General features: G+C 48.9%; 1 protein-coding gene across 1 annotated transcript in view; it reads right to left on the reverse strand.

The window, feature by feature from the left end:
• Positions 1-17,123, reverse strand: part of LOC121551686 (serine/threonine-protein kinase SMG1-like) — a 105,150-nt gene that overhangs the window by 78,558 nt on the left and 9,469 nt on the right. Inside the window, 10 exon segments of the mRNA XM_045211068.1 lie at positions 1,005-1,135; positions 1,642-1,914; positions 7,819-7,920; positions 8,200-8,421; positions 8,850-9,023; positions 11,671-11,768; positions 12,192-12,264; positions 13,348-13,473; positions 13,647-13,860; positions 14,032-14,090. Of these exon segments, the coding sequence (XP_045067003.1) occupies positions 1,005-1,135; positions 1,642-1,914; positions 7,819-7,920; positions 8,200-8,421; positions 8,850-9,023; positions 11,671-11,768; positions 12,192-12,264; positions 13,348-13,473; positions 13,647-13,860; positions 14,032-14,090 (1,472 nt within the window).

Here is a 17,123-nt window from a genome sequence, read left to right on the forward strand (position 1 = left end):
GTGTATTGTACAGCAGGGTGGTAGTGTGTGTTAGTTACCTGGTACAGTGTGAGTATAGGGTATATAACAGTGTATTGTACAGCAGGGTGGTAGTGTGTGTTAGTTACCTGGTACAGTGTGAGTATAGGGTATATAACAGTGTATTGTACAGCAGGGTGGTAGTGTGTGTTAGTTACCTGGTACAGTGTGAGTATAGGGTATATAACAGTGTATTGTACAGCAGGGTGGTAGTGTGTGTTAGTTACCTGGTACAGTGTGAGTATAGGGTATATAACAGTGTATTGTACAGCAGGGTGGTAGTGTGTGTTAGTTACCTGGTACAGTGTGAGTATAGGGTATATAACAGTGTATTGTACAGCAGGGTGGTAGTGTGTGTTAGTTACCTGGTACAGTGTGAGTATAGGGTATATAACAGTGTATTGTACAGCAGGGTGGTAGTGTGTGTTAGTTACCTGGTACAGTGTGAGTATAGGGTATATAACAGTGTATTGTACGGCAGGGTGGTAGTGTGTGTTAGTTACCTGGTACAGTGTGAGTATAGGGTATATAACAGTGTATTGTACGGCAGGGTGGTAGTGTGTGTTAGTTACCTGGTACAGTGTGAGTATAGGGTATATAACAGTGTATTGTACAGCAGGGTGGTAGTGTGTGTTAGTTACCTGGTACAGTGTGAGTATAGGGTATATAACAGTGTATTGTACAGCAGGGTGGTAGTGTGTGTTAGTTACCTGGTACAGTGTGAGTATAGGGTATATAACAGTGTATTGTACGGCAGGGTGGTAGTGTGTGTTAGTTACCTGGTACAGTGTGAGTATAGGGTATATAACAGTGTATTGTACGGCAGGGTGGTAGTGTGTGTTAGTTACCTGGTACAGTGTGAGTATAGGGTATATAACAGTGTATTGTACAGCAGGGTGGTAGTGTGTGTTAGTTACCTGGTACAGTGTGAGTATAGGGTGTATAACACAGTGTATTGTACGGCAGGGTGGTAGTGTGTTAGTTACCTGGTACAGTGTGAGTATAGGGTGTATAACACAGTGTATTGTACGGCAGGGTGGTAGACGGCCAGGTCAGAGTGGACCAACATCAGGTTCTGACTCAACAACGCAAACACCGTCGGAGACAGAGCCCACATCTACAGAGAGACAGAGACAGAGAGAGAGACAGAGAGCGAGAGAGAGAGAGCGACAGAGAGAGAAAGAGCGAAAGAGCGAGAGCGACAGAGAGAGAAAGAGCGAGAGCGAGAGCGACAGAGAGAAAGAGCGAGAGCGACAGAGAGAGAAAGAGCGAGAGCGACAGAGAGAGAAAGAGCGAGAGCGACAGAGAAAAGAAGCGAGGCGACAGAGAGAAGATAGCGAGGCGACAGAGAGAAAAGTAGCGAGGCGACAGAGAGAAAAGCGAGAGCGACAGAGAGTAAAGTTAAGCGAGCGACAGAGAGAGAAAGAGCGAGAGCGACAGAGAGAGAAAGAGCGAGAGCGACAGAGAGAGAAAGAGCGAGAGCGACAGAGAGAGAAAGAGCGAGAGCGAGACAGAGAGAGAGACAGAGAGAGGGGCAGAGCAGAGGTACATTTTAAAGGTCCAGTTCAGTCATGTTACTTGGTGTTGCTGATGGTGGTGCAGTGGGTGTGTTACGTAACATACCCCTATGAGTGAGTTCTTGGTGTTGCCGATGGTGGTGAGGGCTGACAGGTTGAAGATGAGGGTGAACTCTGCCCTCTCAGGGGTGAGGGTGAGGGGGGCGAAGACAGGGTGCTGGATGCCGGGGAAGGGGGTTGGGGGGAGGTCCAGGGGGGCCAGCAGACTGGACAGGGCACAGGCCATCTCTCCCAGAACCAGTTTATAAGCTGCTTCCAGAATGGGAATGTTCTTTAGGCTCAAAACGGACTGGTACACACCCAGGGCTGCTGACATCACCTGGAGAGAAAGAGAGAGACAGAGAGCAGAGGGGATCAGTGAAGACACATGGATACAGACCACAGAGAAAGACAGACACACAGAGACGGCCGGACACACCCAGTAAAAACATGTCTTAACAGTTTCCATTCAACCTTTCTGATCGGTTTTGTTTTCAATAGAATTGTCATACTAACATGGTTATAGAAAGCCGCAAACACACAGAAACACACCTTCCACCTAACCCTAACAGACAGAGACACCTTCCACCTAACCCTAACAGACAGAGACACCTTCCACCTAACCCTAACAGACAGAAACACCTTCCACCTAACCCTAACAGACAGAGACACCTTCCACCTAACCCTAACAGACAGAGACACCTTCCACCTAACCCTAACAGACAGAGACACACCTTCCACCTAACCCTAACAGACAGACACCTTCCACCTAACCCTAACAGACAGAAACACCTTCCACCTAACCCTAACAGACAGAGACACCTTCCACCTAACCCTAACAGACAGAGACACCTTCCACCTAACCCTAACAGACAGAGACACCTTCCACCTAACCCTAACAGACAGAGACACACCTTCCACCTAACCCTAACAGACAGAGACAACTTCCACCTAACCCTAACAGACAGAAACACCTTCCACCTAACCCTAACAGACAGAAACACATCTTCCACCTAACCCTAACAGACAGAAACATCTTCCACCTAACCTTAACAGACAGAGACACACCTTCCACCTCAGGCTGTGGCGGTCATGAAATGTCAGCTGCATACAAGCCGCTGATGCGCACCTTTGGAACATCTATATTTTAAAAAGTTTAATAAAATCAATTTAATAATAACCATCACAATAAATCCATTATTTATTTTAGGCGGGTCTAAAGAAAATGTATTTCTGAAGAACAGAATATGAGTGGAATACTGTATGTTATCTCTCTATGCTCCGTGCCATAGGCTGTAGGCTTGTTCATTAAGCAGACAAGATAGGCCTATAAATCTCATGCCATTATTTATATTATTTCATAGTTAGAAGAATATAACTTTACTTGTTGAATAAAATAGAAAGGATATTTTTCACATTCCAGAGCGAGTGCTCATATGAAGTGGCCATGTTGAACGTAAAAGTGATCATTTGAAACAGGTCCTATAATATCCTACATTTAGAGTTATTTGGCAACTTTAGTAGTGAATGATACAAACATTAGAATGTTTTCAAAACACATTCGGGCTGCACGATGCGACTACAGACTATTGAAACACATACATAAGCTCTAATATGCATATGCGTTTTGAATTAATCACCACCTTAGAAAGCGCTGTCCATTTCATTGTGTTAGGCTTTGAAGCAACATCCACAACAACCATGTTTTCCCACTCAGTTTCAACCTGCTGTTGAACTTCTTTCTTCAAATGGATCAATCACAGTGAGCTGAGTTTTTAAAAAAGCACGATACTGTTTTGATGAGCGTTTGATGTGATTTCCATTGCATTTGCCTTGATGTCAGAGTGGTTAGAGGGACCACAGAGCCCTGAGTACCAGGCCATTAGGACCCGATGGCAGTTAGAAAGTTGGGCACTACCAAAGCATGTCCAAAGCACATAAGAGGAGATAACCGTGACTCAGTCACGTGGTGTTTTACTGCGGTCATGACTGCCGGTGTGGCGTTAATACGGTCACCGCAACAGCCCTACCTCCACCTAACAGAAACACAACTTCCCCCTAACCCTAACAGAAACACAACTTCCCCCTAACCCTAACAGAAACACAACTTCCCCCTAACAGAAACACAACTTCCCCCTAACCCTAACAGAAACACACCTTCCCCCTAACCCTAACAGAAACACAACTTCCCCTAACCTAACAGAAACACAACTTCCCCTAACCCTAACAGAAACACACCTTCCACCTAACCCTAACAGAAACACAACTTCCACCTAACCCTAACAGAAACACAACTTCCCCTAACCCTAACAGAAACACAACTTCCCCTAACCCTAACAGAAACACACCTTCCCCTAACCCTAACAGAAACACACCTTCCCCTAACCCTAACAGAAACACAACTTCCCCTAACAGAAACACAACTTCCCCCTAACCCTAACAGAAACACAACTTCCCCCTAACAGAAACACAACTTCCCCTAACCCTAACAGAAACACAACTTCCCCCTAACCCTAACAGAAACACACCTTCCCCCTAACCCTAACAGAAACACAACTTCCCCCTAACCCTAACAGAAACACAACTTCCCCCTAACCCTAACAGAAACACACCTTCCCCCTAACCCTAACAGAAACACACCTTCCCCCTAACCTAACAGAAACACACCTTCCCCTAACCCTAACAGAAACACAACTTCCCCCTAACCCTAACAGAAACACACCTTCCCCCTAACCCTAACAGAAACACACCTTCCCCTAACCCTAACAGAAACACACCTTCCCCTAACCCTAACAGAAACACAACTTCCCCCTAACCCTAACAGAAACACAACTTCCACATAACCCTAACAGAAACACAACTTCCACCTAACCCTAACAGAAACACAACTTCCCCCTAACAGAAACACACCTTCCCCCTAACCCTAACAGAAACACAACTTCCCCTAACCCTAACAGAAACACACCTTCCCCCTAACCCTAACAGAAACACAACTTCCCCCTAACCCTAACAGAAACACACCTTCCCCCTAACCCTAACAGAAACACACCTTCCCCTAACCCTAACAGAAACACAACTTCCCCCTAACAGAAACACAACTTCCCCCTAACCCTAACAGAAACACACCTTCCCCTAACTAACAGAAACACAACTTCCCCTAACCCTAACAGAAACACAACTTCCACCTAACCCTAACAGAAACACACCTTCCCCTAACCTAACAGAAACACAACTTCCACCTAACCCTAACAGAAACACACCTTCCCCCTAACCCTAACAGAAACACAACTTCCCCTAACAGAAACACAACTTCCCCTAACGAAACACACCTTCCCCTAACAGAAACACAACTCCCCTAACAGAAACACACCTCCCCTAACCCTAACAGAAACACAACTTCCCCTAACCCTAACAGAAACACACCTTCCCCCTAACAGAAACACAACTCCCTAACAGAAACACACCTTCCCCTAACCCTAACAGAAACACAACTTCCCCTAACCCTAACAGAAACACACCTTCCCCTAACCCTAACAGAAACACAACTTCCCCCTAACCCTAACAGAAACACAACTTCCCCTAACCCTAACAGAAACACACCTTCCCCCTAACCCTAACAGAAACACACCTTCCCCCTAACCCTAACAGAAACACAACTTCCCCCTAACAGAAACACACCTTCCCCCTAACCCTAACAGAAACACAACTTCCCCCTAACAGAAACACAACTTCCCCCTAACCCTAACAGAAACACAACTTCCCCTAACCCTAACAGAAACACACCTTCCCCTAACCCTAACAGAAACACAACTTCCTAACCCTAACAGAAACACAACTTCCACCTAACCCTAACAGAAACACAACTTCCCCTAACCCTAACAGAAACACACCTTCCCCTAACCCTAACAGAAACACAACTTCCCCTAACCCTAACAGAAACACACCTTCCCCTAACCCTAACAGAAACACACCTTCCCCCTAACCCTAACAGAAACACAACTTCCACCTAACCTAACAGAAACACAACTTCCCCTAACCCTAACAGAAACACAACTTCCCCTAACAGAAACACAACTTCCCCCTAACCCTAACAGAAACACACCTTCCCCTAACCCTAACAGAAACACAACTTCCCCCTAACCCTAACAGAAACACACCTTCCCCTAACCCTAACAGAAACACAACTTCCCCTAACAGAAACACAACTTCCCCTAACAGAAACACAACTTCCCTAACCCTAACAGAAACACAACTTCCCCCTAACCCTAACAGAAACACAACTTCCCCTAACCCTAACAGAAACACACCTTCCCCTAACAGAAACACACCTTCCCCTAACAGAAACACACCTTCCCCTAACAGAAACACAACTTCCCCTAACAGAAACACAACTTCCCCTAACCCTAACAGAAACACAACTTCCCCTAACCCTAACAGAAACACACCTTCCCCTAACAGAAACACACCTTCCCCTAACAGAAACACAACTTCCCCCTAACAGAAACACAACTTCCCCTAACAGAAACACAACTTCCCCTAACCCTAACAGAAACACAACTTCCCCCTAACCCTAACAGAAACACACCTTCCCCCTAACCCTAACAGAAACACAACTTCCCCCTAACAGAAACACAACTTCCCCCTAACAGAAACACAACTTCCCCTAACAGAAACACAACTTCCCCTAACCCTAACAGAAACACAACTTCCCCCTAACCCTAACAGAAACACAACTTCCCCCTAACCCTAACAGAAACACACCTTCCCCCTAACCCTAACAGAAACACAACTTCCACCTAACCCTAACAGAAACACAACTTCCCCCTAACCCTAACAGAAACACAACTTCCCCTAACCCTAACAGAAACACAACTTCCCCTAACCCTAACAGAAACACAACTTCCCCTAACCCTAACAGAAACACAACTTCCCCTAACCCTAACAGAAACACAACTTCCCCCTAACCCTAACAGAAACACAACTTCCCCTAACCCTAACAGAAACACAACTTCCCCCTAACAGAAACACAACTTCCCCCTAACCCTAACAGAAACACACCTTCCCCTAACCCTAACAGAAACACAACTTCCCCTAACCCTAACAGAAACACACCTTCCCCTAACCCTAGAAACACAACTTCCCCCTAACAGAAACACACCTTCCCCTAACCCTAACAGAAACACAACTTCCCCCTAACCCTAACAGAAACACAACTTCCCCCTAACCCTAACAGAAACACAACTTCCCCCTAACCCTAACAGAAACACACCTGACATTACGTTCTCCCAATCTGAATCCGAGGCATACACACCGCTCTTCCCATTTCAATTAGGTGGTTTCAAGCACCCACAAATTTACACCTCTATAAACCTGGTCACACACACACACACACTAGGGGTGCGATGCGAACATTTAAAACGTTAAAAAGAAACTGGCAAGTTAAGAAAAAAATCCCTAAAATATTGTAATTTTTTTTATACAAATGGAGTCTGCTGCTGCGCTTTTACCTGACCCAACGTTACAATGTAGCGATTGGTGCTTTAGTAACGTACTTAAGTATGGACCGCCTGCTGGAAACATGTCTAGTACGGACCGCCTGCTGGGAACATGTCTACAACGTCATCAGCAAGCTGTCAAACTATCCTAAATAAGTGACGAGCTACATGCTGTTTATCAGTGCAGTGCCCAACATCCTTAGCTAGCTAGCTACATGCTGTTTATCAGTGCAGTGCCCAACATCCTTAGCTAGCTAGCTAACATTCCATCCCTGTGTTTGTCAGTGAAGCTAGCTAGCAGCAGGCAGTTTTTACAACTTCTTCCCTGTCTATCAGAGTCTGTCCCAGTGCCTGTGTTTCATAGCAAATGAGTCATGTGCAAGACTGGATTTAGAATATTGATAAGTGGGAGTTGGAATATTGAGTGTGCATCGTCTCAACGCTCCATTTGGCAAAACACTTGCGGACTCAAGTGATCACTATCTAACGCAACAGCAAGTGGCCACTCGATAAAGGGCTTAGGGGCCAAGTGTTGGGGTTTGAGATTCAGCCTATGACTGTGGTAGATGGAACTTCATTGCCCCCTAGCACCCACCCAATAGGACTGTCGTACCCAATATTACCATATTCGGCATTGTGAATACACATGACATTTTAAGCAAAATTTTAAGAAAAATGACTTTTTTTAAAACAGCAATTTAAACGTTAAGAAAATGTTTCCATTTGTCACATCCCTAACACACACACACCTCTCTGTCCCTGTTGAAGCGTAGCTCCAGGAGCTGTGACGTCGGTGCCAGCAGCTTCTCCACAAACCAGGCTGGAAGCTTAGTGTTGATCTGGTCCACGATCTACCACACAGAGAGAAGAGACCATTAGAAGCAGAGAGGCAAACGTTGAATGACCAACCAGTTCTCTGCATTCGGGCAGCCATTTATAATGCAATGCATAATGTTTTTAAAAAGTCTCAAAATGTTGGCCTACATTGACGCAACATTCAAGTTTCCGCTCACAAAACATGAAATTTGCTCAGTTTGAGGGAACATTCTTCCAAACTGGTTTAAACCAGTTCTAACCAGCATAAACTAGTTCTAACCTGTATGCAAACCAGTTTTAGAACCGGTTCTTACCAATGTGATGAGGCTTAGGACAGCCAGGCTGTACTCTGGGCCACAGGCCCGGCAGGCGTCCAGCTGGTCCAGGCCGTAGGTGATGACAGCGTCGGTCAGCCGTGCGGACGGCTCCAAGCTCACCAGCAGGACACACACACACTCGTTCCCCGCCGTCAAAACCGGCTCAGAGAACAACACCTGCTTGGCCGTCGACACACACGCCAGCACCCGGTTCAGAACCTGGGGTAAGGGAGGAAGGAGGGGGATGAGGTAAGGTTGTGTTGGGAACAAATGATATCTGTGACATATGCCTTGTTAATTACCAGAGTCTGGGTCTCTCCCACCCACTCTCCTTACATCAGTAAAATGCCTCGGATGGGTGTGTGTGTCTCTCCTTACAGAGTGTTTCAGTGTGTGTTTCAGTGTGTGTGTGTGTGTGTGTGTGTGTTTCAGTGTGTGTTTCAGTGTGTGTGTGTGTGTGTTTCAGTGTGTGTGTGTGTGTGTTTCAGTGTGTGTGTGTGTGTGTGTGTTTCAGTGTGTGTTTCAGTGTGTGTGTGTGTGTGTGTGTGTGTGTGTTTCAGTGTGTGTTTCAGTGTGTGTGTGTGTGTGTGTGTGTTTCAGTGTGTGTGTGTGTGTGTGTTTCAGTGTGTGTGTGTGTGTTTCCTTACATCAGAGACGTATGCCTGTGTGATGGGCGGTCCCCTGATGGGGTTGAAGCGCTGTCCGATGCAGCGCACCACGGTGCTGAACACTCTCAGCAGGGCGGCCAGTTTGGGCAGAGACACCGTGGGGGGAGGGACGTCCTCGTCTACCGCCTCTCCAGAACCCACGTGACCCAAGTCCTGGAGACAACATGGGACAGAACAGTCCATACATTTCTTCATGGCATTTCATATTTAATGTAATACAAAAGGATCTCAGTGATAAACATTTTCCATAACTTGATACAGTGTCTTCAGAAAGTATTCACACCCCTTTGTTTTTTCTACATTTTGTTGTGTTAAAGCCTGAATTGTAAATGGATTAAATATCCCCCCCCACACCCCACCCATCTACACACAATACCCCATAATGAGAAAGTGAAAAAAATTTTTTTGAAACGTTTGCAAATGTATTGAAAATTAAATACAGAAATCTCATTTACATAAGTATTCACACCCCTTTGCTATGACACTCCAAATTGAGCTCAGGTGCATCCAATTTCCTTTGATCATCCTTGAGATGTCACTACAATTTGATTGGAGTCCACCTGTGGCCAATTCAATTGTTTGGACATGATTTCGAAAGAAAACACACCTGGTCCCACAGTTGACAGTGCATGTCAGAGCAGAAACTATACCATGAAGTCCAGGGAACTGTCCGTAGATCTTCGAGATAGAATTGTGATGAGGCATATATCTGGGGAAGGGTATAAAACTATTTCTAGAGTGTTGAAAGGTTCTAAGAGCACAGTGGTCTCAATCATTGGGAAATGGAAAAAATGGGGGGAAAATGGAACTACCCAGACTGCCTAGAGCTGGCCGTCCGACCAAACTGAGCAACTGGGCAAGAAGGACCTTGGTCAGGGAGGTGACCAAGAACCCAATGAGCATTCTGACAGAACTACAGAGTTCCATCGCTGTGATGGGAGAACCTGCCAGAAGGACAACAGTCTCTACAGCACTTCAATCTGGGCTTTATGGGAGAGTGGCCAAACGGAAGACACTCCTGTGAAAAATGCACATGACTGCACGGTTGGAGTTCGCACAAAGGCACACGTGAGAGACAGAGCAAAGGCAAAATATTCTGTGGTCTGATGAGACAAAAACTCTTTGGCCTGAATGCAAAGCGCTATGTCTGGAGAAAACCAGGCGGTGCTCATCACCAGTCTAACACCATCCCTACTGTGAAGTGTGGTGGTGGCAGCATCATGCTATGGGGAAGCTTTTCAGCGGCAGGGACTGGGAGACTGGTAAGGGAACAATGAACAAAGCCAAACACAGGCAAATCCTTGATGAGAACCTACCTCAGATGCAAACAACTTTAGACTGGGGCAAAGATTTACGTTCCAACAGGACAATGACCCAAAGCATACAGCCAAAGCAATGCTGGAATGGCTTCAGAACAAGAATGTGAAAGTCAGTGGCCCAGCCAAAGCCCAGACTTGAATCCCACTGAAAATCTGTGGAAACACTTGAAGATTGCTGTTCAGCGCCACTCATCATTAACTTAACAGAGCTTGAGAAAATCTACCAGGAACAATAGGAGAAAATCCCCAAATCCAGATTTGCAAAACTGATTCAGATGACTCAAAGCTATAATCGCCGCCAAAGGTGCTTCTACAAAGTACTCAGGGATGTGAATAATTTTGTAAATGAGTTATTTCTGTATTTCATTTTCAATAAAATTTGCTAAAATGTATAAAAACATTGTCATTATGGATTATTGTATGTAGATGGGTGATAAAAATCAATGTTGAATTCAGGCTGTAACAACAAAATGTGGAAAAAGTCAAGGGGGTATGAATACTTTCTGAAGGCACTGTACGTTTGCCTGTAGCCTTAAATTGCTAGTTTGGTTGACTGGTCAGTTCGTATCTCTGAGGTTCTACTGTAGTAGTCTGGGGAACACCATTACCTTTGCATAGGTATCCATGTAATAGTGTAGTGTACACTCAGTGGCCAGTTTATTAGGTACACCACCCTGTTCACGAAAATGGTTTGCGCCTACAGACAGTGAGTGGCATGGCCGTGGCTTGCTATATAAACAGGCATCAAGACATTCAGTTATTGTTCTATTGAACGTTATAAATGGGCAAAACGAGTGACCTAAGCAACTTTGAGCGTGGTATGATTGCCGGTGCCAGGCGGACTGGTTCCAGTATCTCAGAAACATCCGACCTCCTGGGCTTTCACGCACGACAGTGTCTAGGGTTTACCGACAATGGTGCGAAAAAAGCTTGTTGATGAGAGAGGTTAAAGAAGAATGGCAAGAATCGTGCAAGCTGACAGGCGGCCCACAGACAGGCAAATAATGGCGCAGTACAACAGTGGTGTGCAGAACGGCATCTCGGAACTCAAAACTTGTCAGTCATTGTCACGGATGTGCTAATGCAGCAGATGACCACACCGGGTTCCACTCCTATCAGCTAAAAACAAGAAGAAGCGTCTCCAGTGGGCACTCGATCACCAACACTGGACAATTGAAGAGTGGAAAAACATCTGGTCCGACAAATCCCGGTTCCTGTTGCGTCATGCTGATGGCAGAGTCAGAATTTGGCTTAAAACAGAATGAGTACATGGACCCATCCTACCTGGTGTCAACGGTACAGGCTGGTGGCGGTGGTGTAATGCTGTGGGGAATGTTTTCCTGGCGCACGTTAGGTCCCTTGATACCAACTGAGCAACGTTTCCCCCAAAGAATTCAGGCTGTTCTGGAGGCAAACTGGGGGGAACCGGTACTAGATGGGTGTACCTAATAAACTGGTATGTATGTAGTGGTGTTACTGACCTCTGCGTAGGCCTCCATGTCCTCTAGAAACTGCCCCAGCAGCGTGGTGGAGAAGGTCAGGTCTGCTACCCAGAACTGCTCCAGGCTCTGCAGCCAGCCTGCACACACAGAGAGTTCACACGCATACATTTTACTTGTGTAAACCAGGGGTGTCAAACTCATTTTGCCCCGGGGGCCGCATTCGGTCTTCAAAGAGGTTCGGAGGGCCGCACTGAATTATTTTTTATTTCCTTGCAGTCAATTTGTTTTTGGAATTTGATGCTCCTTGACTGTCTAGTGATTTTTAGTGAGCTGGACAATCAATAACTGTATGAATATAGGTCCATTATCATTTCTACACAGTTTCCATTTGGTTTTAGTCAATTCAAAGTATATTGAGTTTAACTCACACCACCCCTTGACACCCCTGGCGTAAACCATACACTGTCAACTACAGACCTGCAGCAATCTTTCCATCCCCACCAAGTTGTGATTATGTTCTATATTAAGAGGTAGATGGATAAACCTGAGTGTGTACTCACCTGAGACCTGTTGAGTCAGAGACTGTTTCTGTGTGTGGTCGATGTGCCAGCCCACCAAGATATCCACCGTATCCTGTCACACACACACAACAGGCATGGTCAAAAGACAACACAAATACTTCACTGTAGACACTCTGGGGGACATTTATAAGACCCGCTAGTAGAGACAGAGAGAGAGACTGACAGAGTAGGAGAGAGAAAGAGGGAGCGAGCCAGGCAGTAGGAGATGGAGGTAGTGAAAGAGGGAGCGGGCCAGGCAGTAGGAGATGGAGGTAGTGAAAGAGGGAGCGGGCCAGGCAGTAGGAGATGGAGGTAGTGAAAGAGGGAGCGAGCCAGGCAGTAGGAGATGGAGGTAGTGAAAGAGGGAGCGGGCCAGGCAGTAGGAGATGGAGGTAGTGAAAGAGGGAGCGGGCCAGGCAGTAGGAGATGGAGGTAGTGAAAGAGGGAGCGGGCCAGGCAGTAGGAGATGGAGGTAGTGAAAGAGGGAGCGGGCCAGGCAGTAGGAGATGGAGGTAGTGAAAGAGGGAGCGGGCCAGGCAGTAGGAGATGGAGGTAGTGAAAGAGGGAGCGGGCCAGGCAGTAGGAGATGGAGGTAGTGAAAGAGGGAGCGGGCCAGGCAGTAGGAGATGGAGGTAGTGAAAGAGGGAGCGGGCCAGGCAGTAGGAGATGGAGGTAGTGAAAGAGGGAGCGGGCCAGGCAGTAGGAGATGGAGGTAGTGAAAGAGGGAGCGGGCCAGGCAGTAGGAGATGGAGGTAGTGAAAGAGGGAGCGGGCCAGGCAGTAGGAGATGGAGGTAGTGAAAGAGGGAGCGGGCCAGGCAGTAGGAGATGGAGGTAGTGAAAGAGGGAGCGGGCCAGGCAGTAGGAGATGGAGGTAGTGAAAGAGGGAGCGGGCCAGGCAGTAGGAGATGGAGGTAGTGAAAGAGGGAGCGAGCCAGGCAGTAGGAGATGGAGGTAGTGAAAGAGGGAGCGGGCCAGGCAGTAGGAGATGGAGGTAGTGAAAGAGGGAGCGGGCCAGGCAGTAGGTGATGGAGGTAGTGAAAGAGGGAGCGGGCCAGGCAGTAGGAGATGGAGGTAGTGAAAGAAAACACCAGCAGACGCTCACATTTGAAGTTGGCGCAAGAGTGTGTGTGTGTGTGTGTGTGTGTTGCCACTCACTCTGAAGTTGGTGCTGAAGACGTGTGGGTAGCAGCGGGCCACCTGCAGGATGCAGCGGACGCTCTGACACAGCAGCTCCGGCGTGTCCAGGTTCTCCAAAATGGACTGCAGGCTACTCATGACCAGCTGACACAAAATGGACACCACAGAGTCAGTTACCCACTCTCTCAACTTAACTTTCCCTAACATCTACCCTGGGCCTTATTCATTATGATCTAAAAGGCCAAACTGATCCTAAGTCAGCAGTCCTACTGTGAGACACTATGAATGGGGTCCTGGTTCCTCTCCTGTCCTCTTACCTGCATGACAGGTGAGAAGGCCTTCCTCTCTCCAGCTGCCTCCAGGGCTCGGTACGCTGCCACCAGGTAGAGAAGCTTGACCTCGTCCCGGGTGCTGGAGCTGAACTTGACAAACATCCACTTGAAGATGCGCTCTGCTTCATAGCTCAGAGCGGTGCACAGCAGGCCCAGACACACCGCTGCCTCCTGACGAAGCTCCGACAGCAGCTTACTGCTACAGAGGAGAGAGGAGAGTCAGTACAAACCAACACACAACCTGACTAGCTTCACAGCCAAAAGGATCATGAAACATCTAAATGCTCTAAATCTATATACATACTCTATAGGGAACAGGGAGCCAATCCAGATGGAGACTATTTGGCTCTGATTGGGAGCTTCCTCTTACCTTTCATTCAAAATATCATTCAGGGTACTGAGGATCGTATCCAACTGTTTCACCAGGGCCTGGTGGGAGAAGGAGAGAGCCGAGAGGGGTAAGGAGAGAGAGAGAGAGAGAGCGAGAGAGGGGTAAGGAGAGAGAGAGCGAGAGGGGTAAGGAGAGAGAGAGAGCGAGAGGGGTAAGGAGAGAGAGAGCGAGAGGGGTAAGGAGAGAGAGAGCGCGAGAGGGGTAAGGAGAGAGAGAGCGAGAGAGGGGTAAGGAGAGAGAGAGCGAGAGAGGGGTAAGGAGAGAGAGAGCGAGAGAGGGGTAAGGAGAGAGAGAGCGAGAGGGGTAAGGAGAGAGAGAGAGCGAGAGGGGTAAGGAGAGAGAGAGAGCGAGAGGGGTAAGGAGAGAGAGAGAGCGAGAGGGGTAAGGAGAGAGAGAGAGCGAGAGGGGTAAGGAGAGAGAGAGCGCGAGAGGGGTAAGGAGAGAGAGAGAGCGAGAGGGGTAAGGAGAGAGAGAGAGCGAGAGGGGTAAGGAGAGAGAGAGAGCGAGAGGGGTAAGGAGAGAGAGAGCACGAGAGGGGTAAGGAGAGAGAGAGCGAGAGAGGGGTAAGGAGAGAGAGAGCGAGAGAGGGGTAAGGAGAGAGAGCGAGAGGGGTAAGGAGAGAGAGAGCGAGAGGGGTAAGGAGAGAGAGAGCGAGAGGGGTAAGGAGAGAGAGAGCGCGAGAGGGGTAAGGAGAGAGAGCACGAGAGGGGTAAGGAGAGAGAGAGCGAGAGGGGTAAGGAGAGAGAGAGCGAGAGAGGGGTAAGAGAGAGAGAGCGAGAGGGGTAGGAGAGAGAGAGCGAGAGGGGTAAGGAGAGAGAGAGCGAGAGGGGTAAGGAGAGAGAGCACGAGAGGGGTAAGGAGAGAGAGCACGAGAGGGGTAAGGAGAGAGAGAGCGAGAGGGGTAAGGAGAGAGAGAGCGAGAGAGGGGTAAGGAGAGAGAGAGCGAGAGGGGTAAGGAGAGAGAGAGCGAGAGGGGAAAGGAGAGAGAGAGCGAGAGGGGGAGAGAGAGAGAGCGCAGAGGGGTAAGGAGAGAGAGAGCGCGAGAGGGGTAAGGAGAGAGAGAGCGAGAGAGGGTAAGGAGAGAGAGAGCGCGAGAGGGGTAAGGAGAGAGAGAGCGAGAGGGGTAAGGAGAGAGAGAGCGAGAGAGGGGTAAGGAGAGAGAGAGCGAGAGAGGGTAAGGAGAGAGAGAGCGAGAGAGGGGTAAGGAGAGAGAGAGCGAGAGAGGGTAAGGAGAGAGAGAGCGAGAGAGGGGTAAGGAGAGAGAGAGCGAGAGAGGGTAAGGAGAGAGAGAGCGAGAGAGGGTAAGGAGAGAGAGAGCGAGAGGGGTAAGGAGAGAGAGAGCGAGAGGGGTAAGAGAGAGAGAGCGAGAGGGGTAAGGAGAGAGAGAGCGAGAGGGGTAAGGAGAGAGAGAGAGCAGAGGGGTAAGGAGAGAGAGCACGAGAGGGGTAAGGAGAGAGAGAGCGAGAGGGGTAAGGAGAGAGAGAGAGAGCGAGAGGGGTAAAGGAGAGAGAGAGAGCGAGAGGGGTAAGAGAGAGAGAGAGAGCGAGAGGGGTAAGGAGAGAGAGAGAGAGCGAGAGGGGTAAGGAGAGAGAGAGAGAGCGAGAGGGGTAAGGAGAGAGAGAGAGAGCGAGAGGGGTAAGGAGAGAGAGCGAGAGGGGTAAGGAGAGAGAGAGCGAGAGGGGTAAGGAGAGAGAGAGCGAGAGGGTAAGGAGAGAGAGAGTGAGAGAGAGAGAGCGCGAGAGGGGTAAGGAGAGAGAGAGCGAGAGAGGGTAAGGAGAGAGAGAGCGAGAGGGGTAAGGAGAGAGAGAGCGAGAGAGGGGTAAGGAGAGAGAGAGCGAGAGAGGGGTAAGGAGAGAGAGAGCGAGAGAGGGGTAAGGAGAGAGAGAGCGAGAGAGGGTAAGGAGAGAGAGCGAGAGAGGGGTAAGGAGAGAGAGAGCGAGAGAGGGGTAAGGAGAGAGAGAGCGAGAGAGGGGTAAGGAGAGAGAGAGCGAGAGAGGGTAAGGAGAGAGAGAGCGAGAGAGGGGTAAGGAGAGAGAGAGCGAGAGGGGTAAGGAGAGAGAGAGCGAGAGAGGGGTAAGGAGAGAGAGAGCGAGAGGGGTAAGAGAGAGAGAGCGCGAGAGGGTAAGGAGAGAGAGAGAGCACGAGAGAGGGGTAAGGGAGAGAGAGCGAGAGGGGTAAGGAGAGAGAGAGCGAGAGGGGTAAGAGAGCGAGAGAGAGTAGAGAGAGAGAGAGAGGAGAGAGAGAGCGAGAGAGGGGTAAGGAGAGAGAGAGCGCAGAGGGGTAAGGAGAGAGAGAGCGAGAGAGGGGTAAGGAGAGAGAGAGCGCGAGAGGGGTAAGGAGAGAGAGAGCGCGAGAGGGGTAAGGAGAGAGAGAGCGCGAGAGGGGTAAGGAGAGAGAGAGCGCGAGAGGGGTAAGGAGAGAGAGAGCGAGAGGGGTAAGGAGAGAGAGAGCGAGAGGGGTAAGGAGAGAGAGAGCGAGAGGGGTAAGGAGAGAGAGAGAGCGAGAGGGGTAAGGAGAGAGAGAGAGCGAGAGGGGTAAGGAGAGAGAGAGCGAGAGAGGGGTAAGGAGAGAGAGAGCGAGAGAGGGGTAAGGAGAGAGAGAGCGAGAGAGGGGTAAGGAGAGAGAGAGCGAGAGAGGGGGTAAGGAGAGAGAGAGCGAGAGAGGGGTAAGGAGAGAGAGAGCGAGAGGGGGTAAGGAGAGAGAGAGCGAGAGGGGTAAGGAGAGAGAGAGCGAGAGGGGGTAAGGAGAGAGAGAGCGAGAGGGGGTAAGGAGAGAGAGAGCGAGAGGGGTAAGGAGAGAGAGAGCGAGAGGGGTAAGGAGAGAGAGAGCGAGAGAGGGGTAAGGAGAGAGAGAGAGCGAGAGGGGTAAGGAGAGAGAGAGCGAGAGGGGTAAGGAGAGAGAGAGCACGAGAGGGGTAAGGAGAGAGAGAGCACGAGAGGGGTAAGGAGCGAGAGAGAGCGAGAGGGGTAAGGAGAGAGAGAGAGCGAGAGGGGTAAGGAGAGAGAGAGAGCGAGAGGGGTAAGGAGAGAGAGAGAGCGAGAGGGGTAAGGAGAGAGAGAGAGCGAGAGGGG

This window comes from Coregonus clupeaformis, chromosome 35 (assembly GCF_020615455.1).
Source record: "Coregonus clupeaformis isolate EN_2021a chromosome 35, ASM2061545v1, whole genome shotgun sequence".
NCBI lineage: Eukaryota > Metazoa > Chordata > Actinopteri > Salmoniformes > Salmonidae > Coregonus > Coregonus clupeaformis.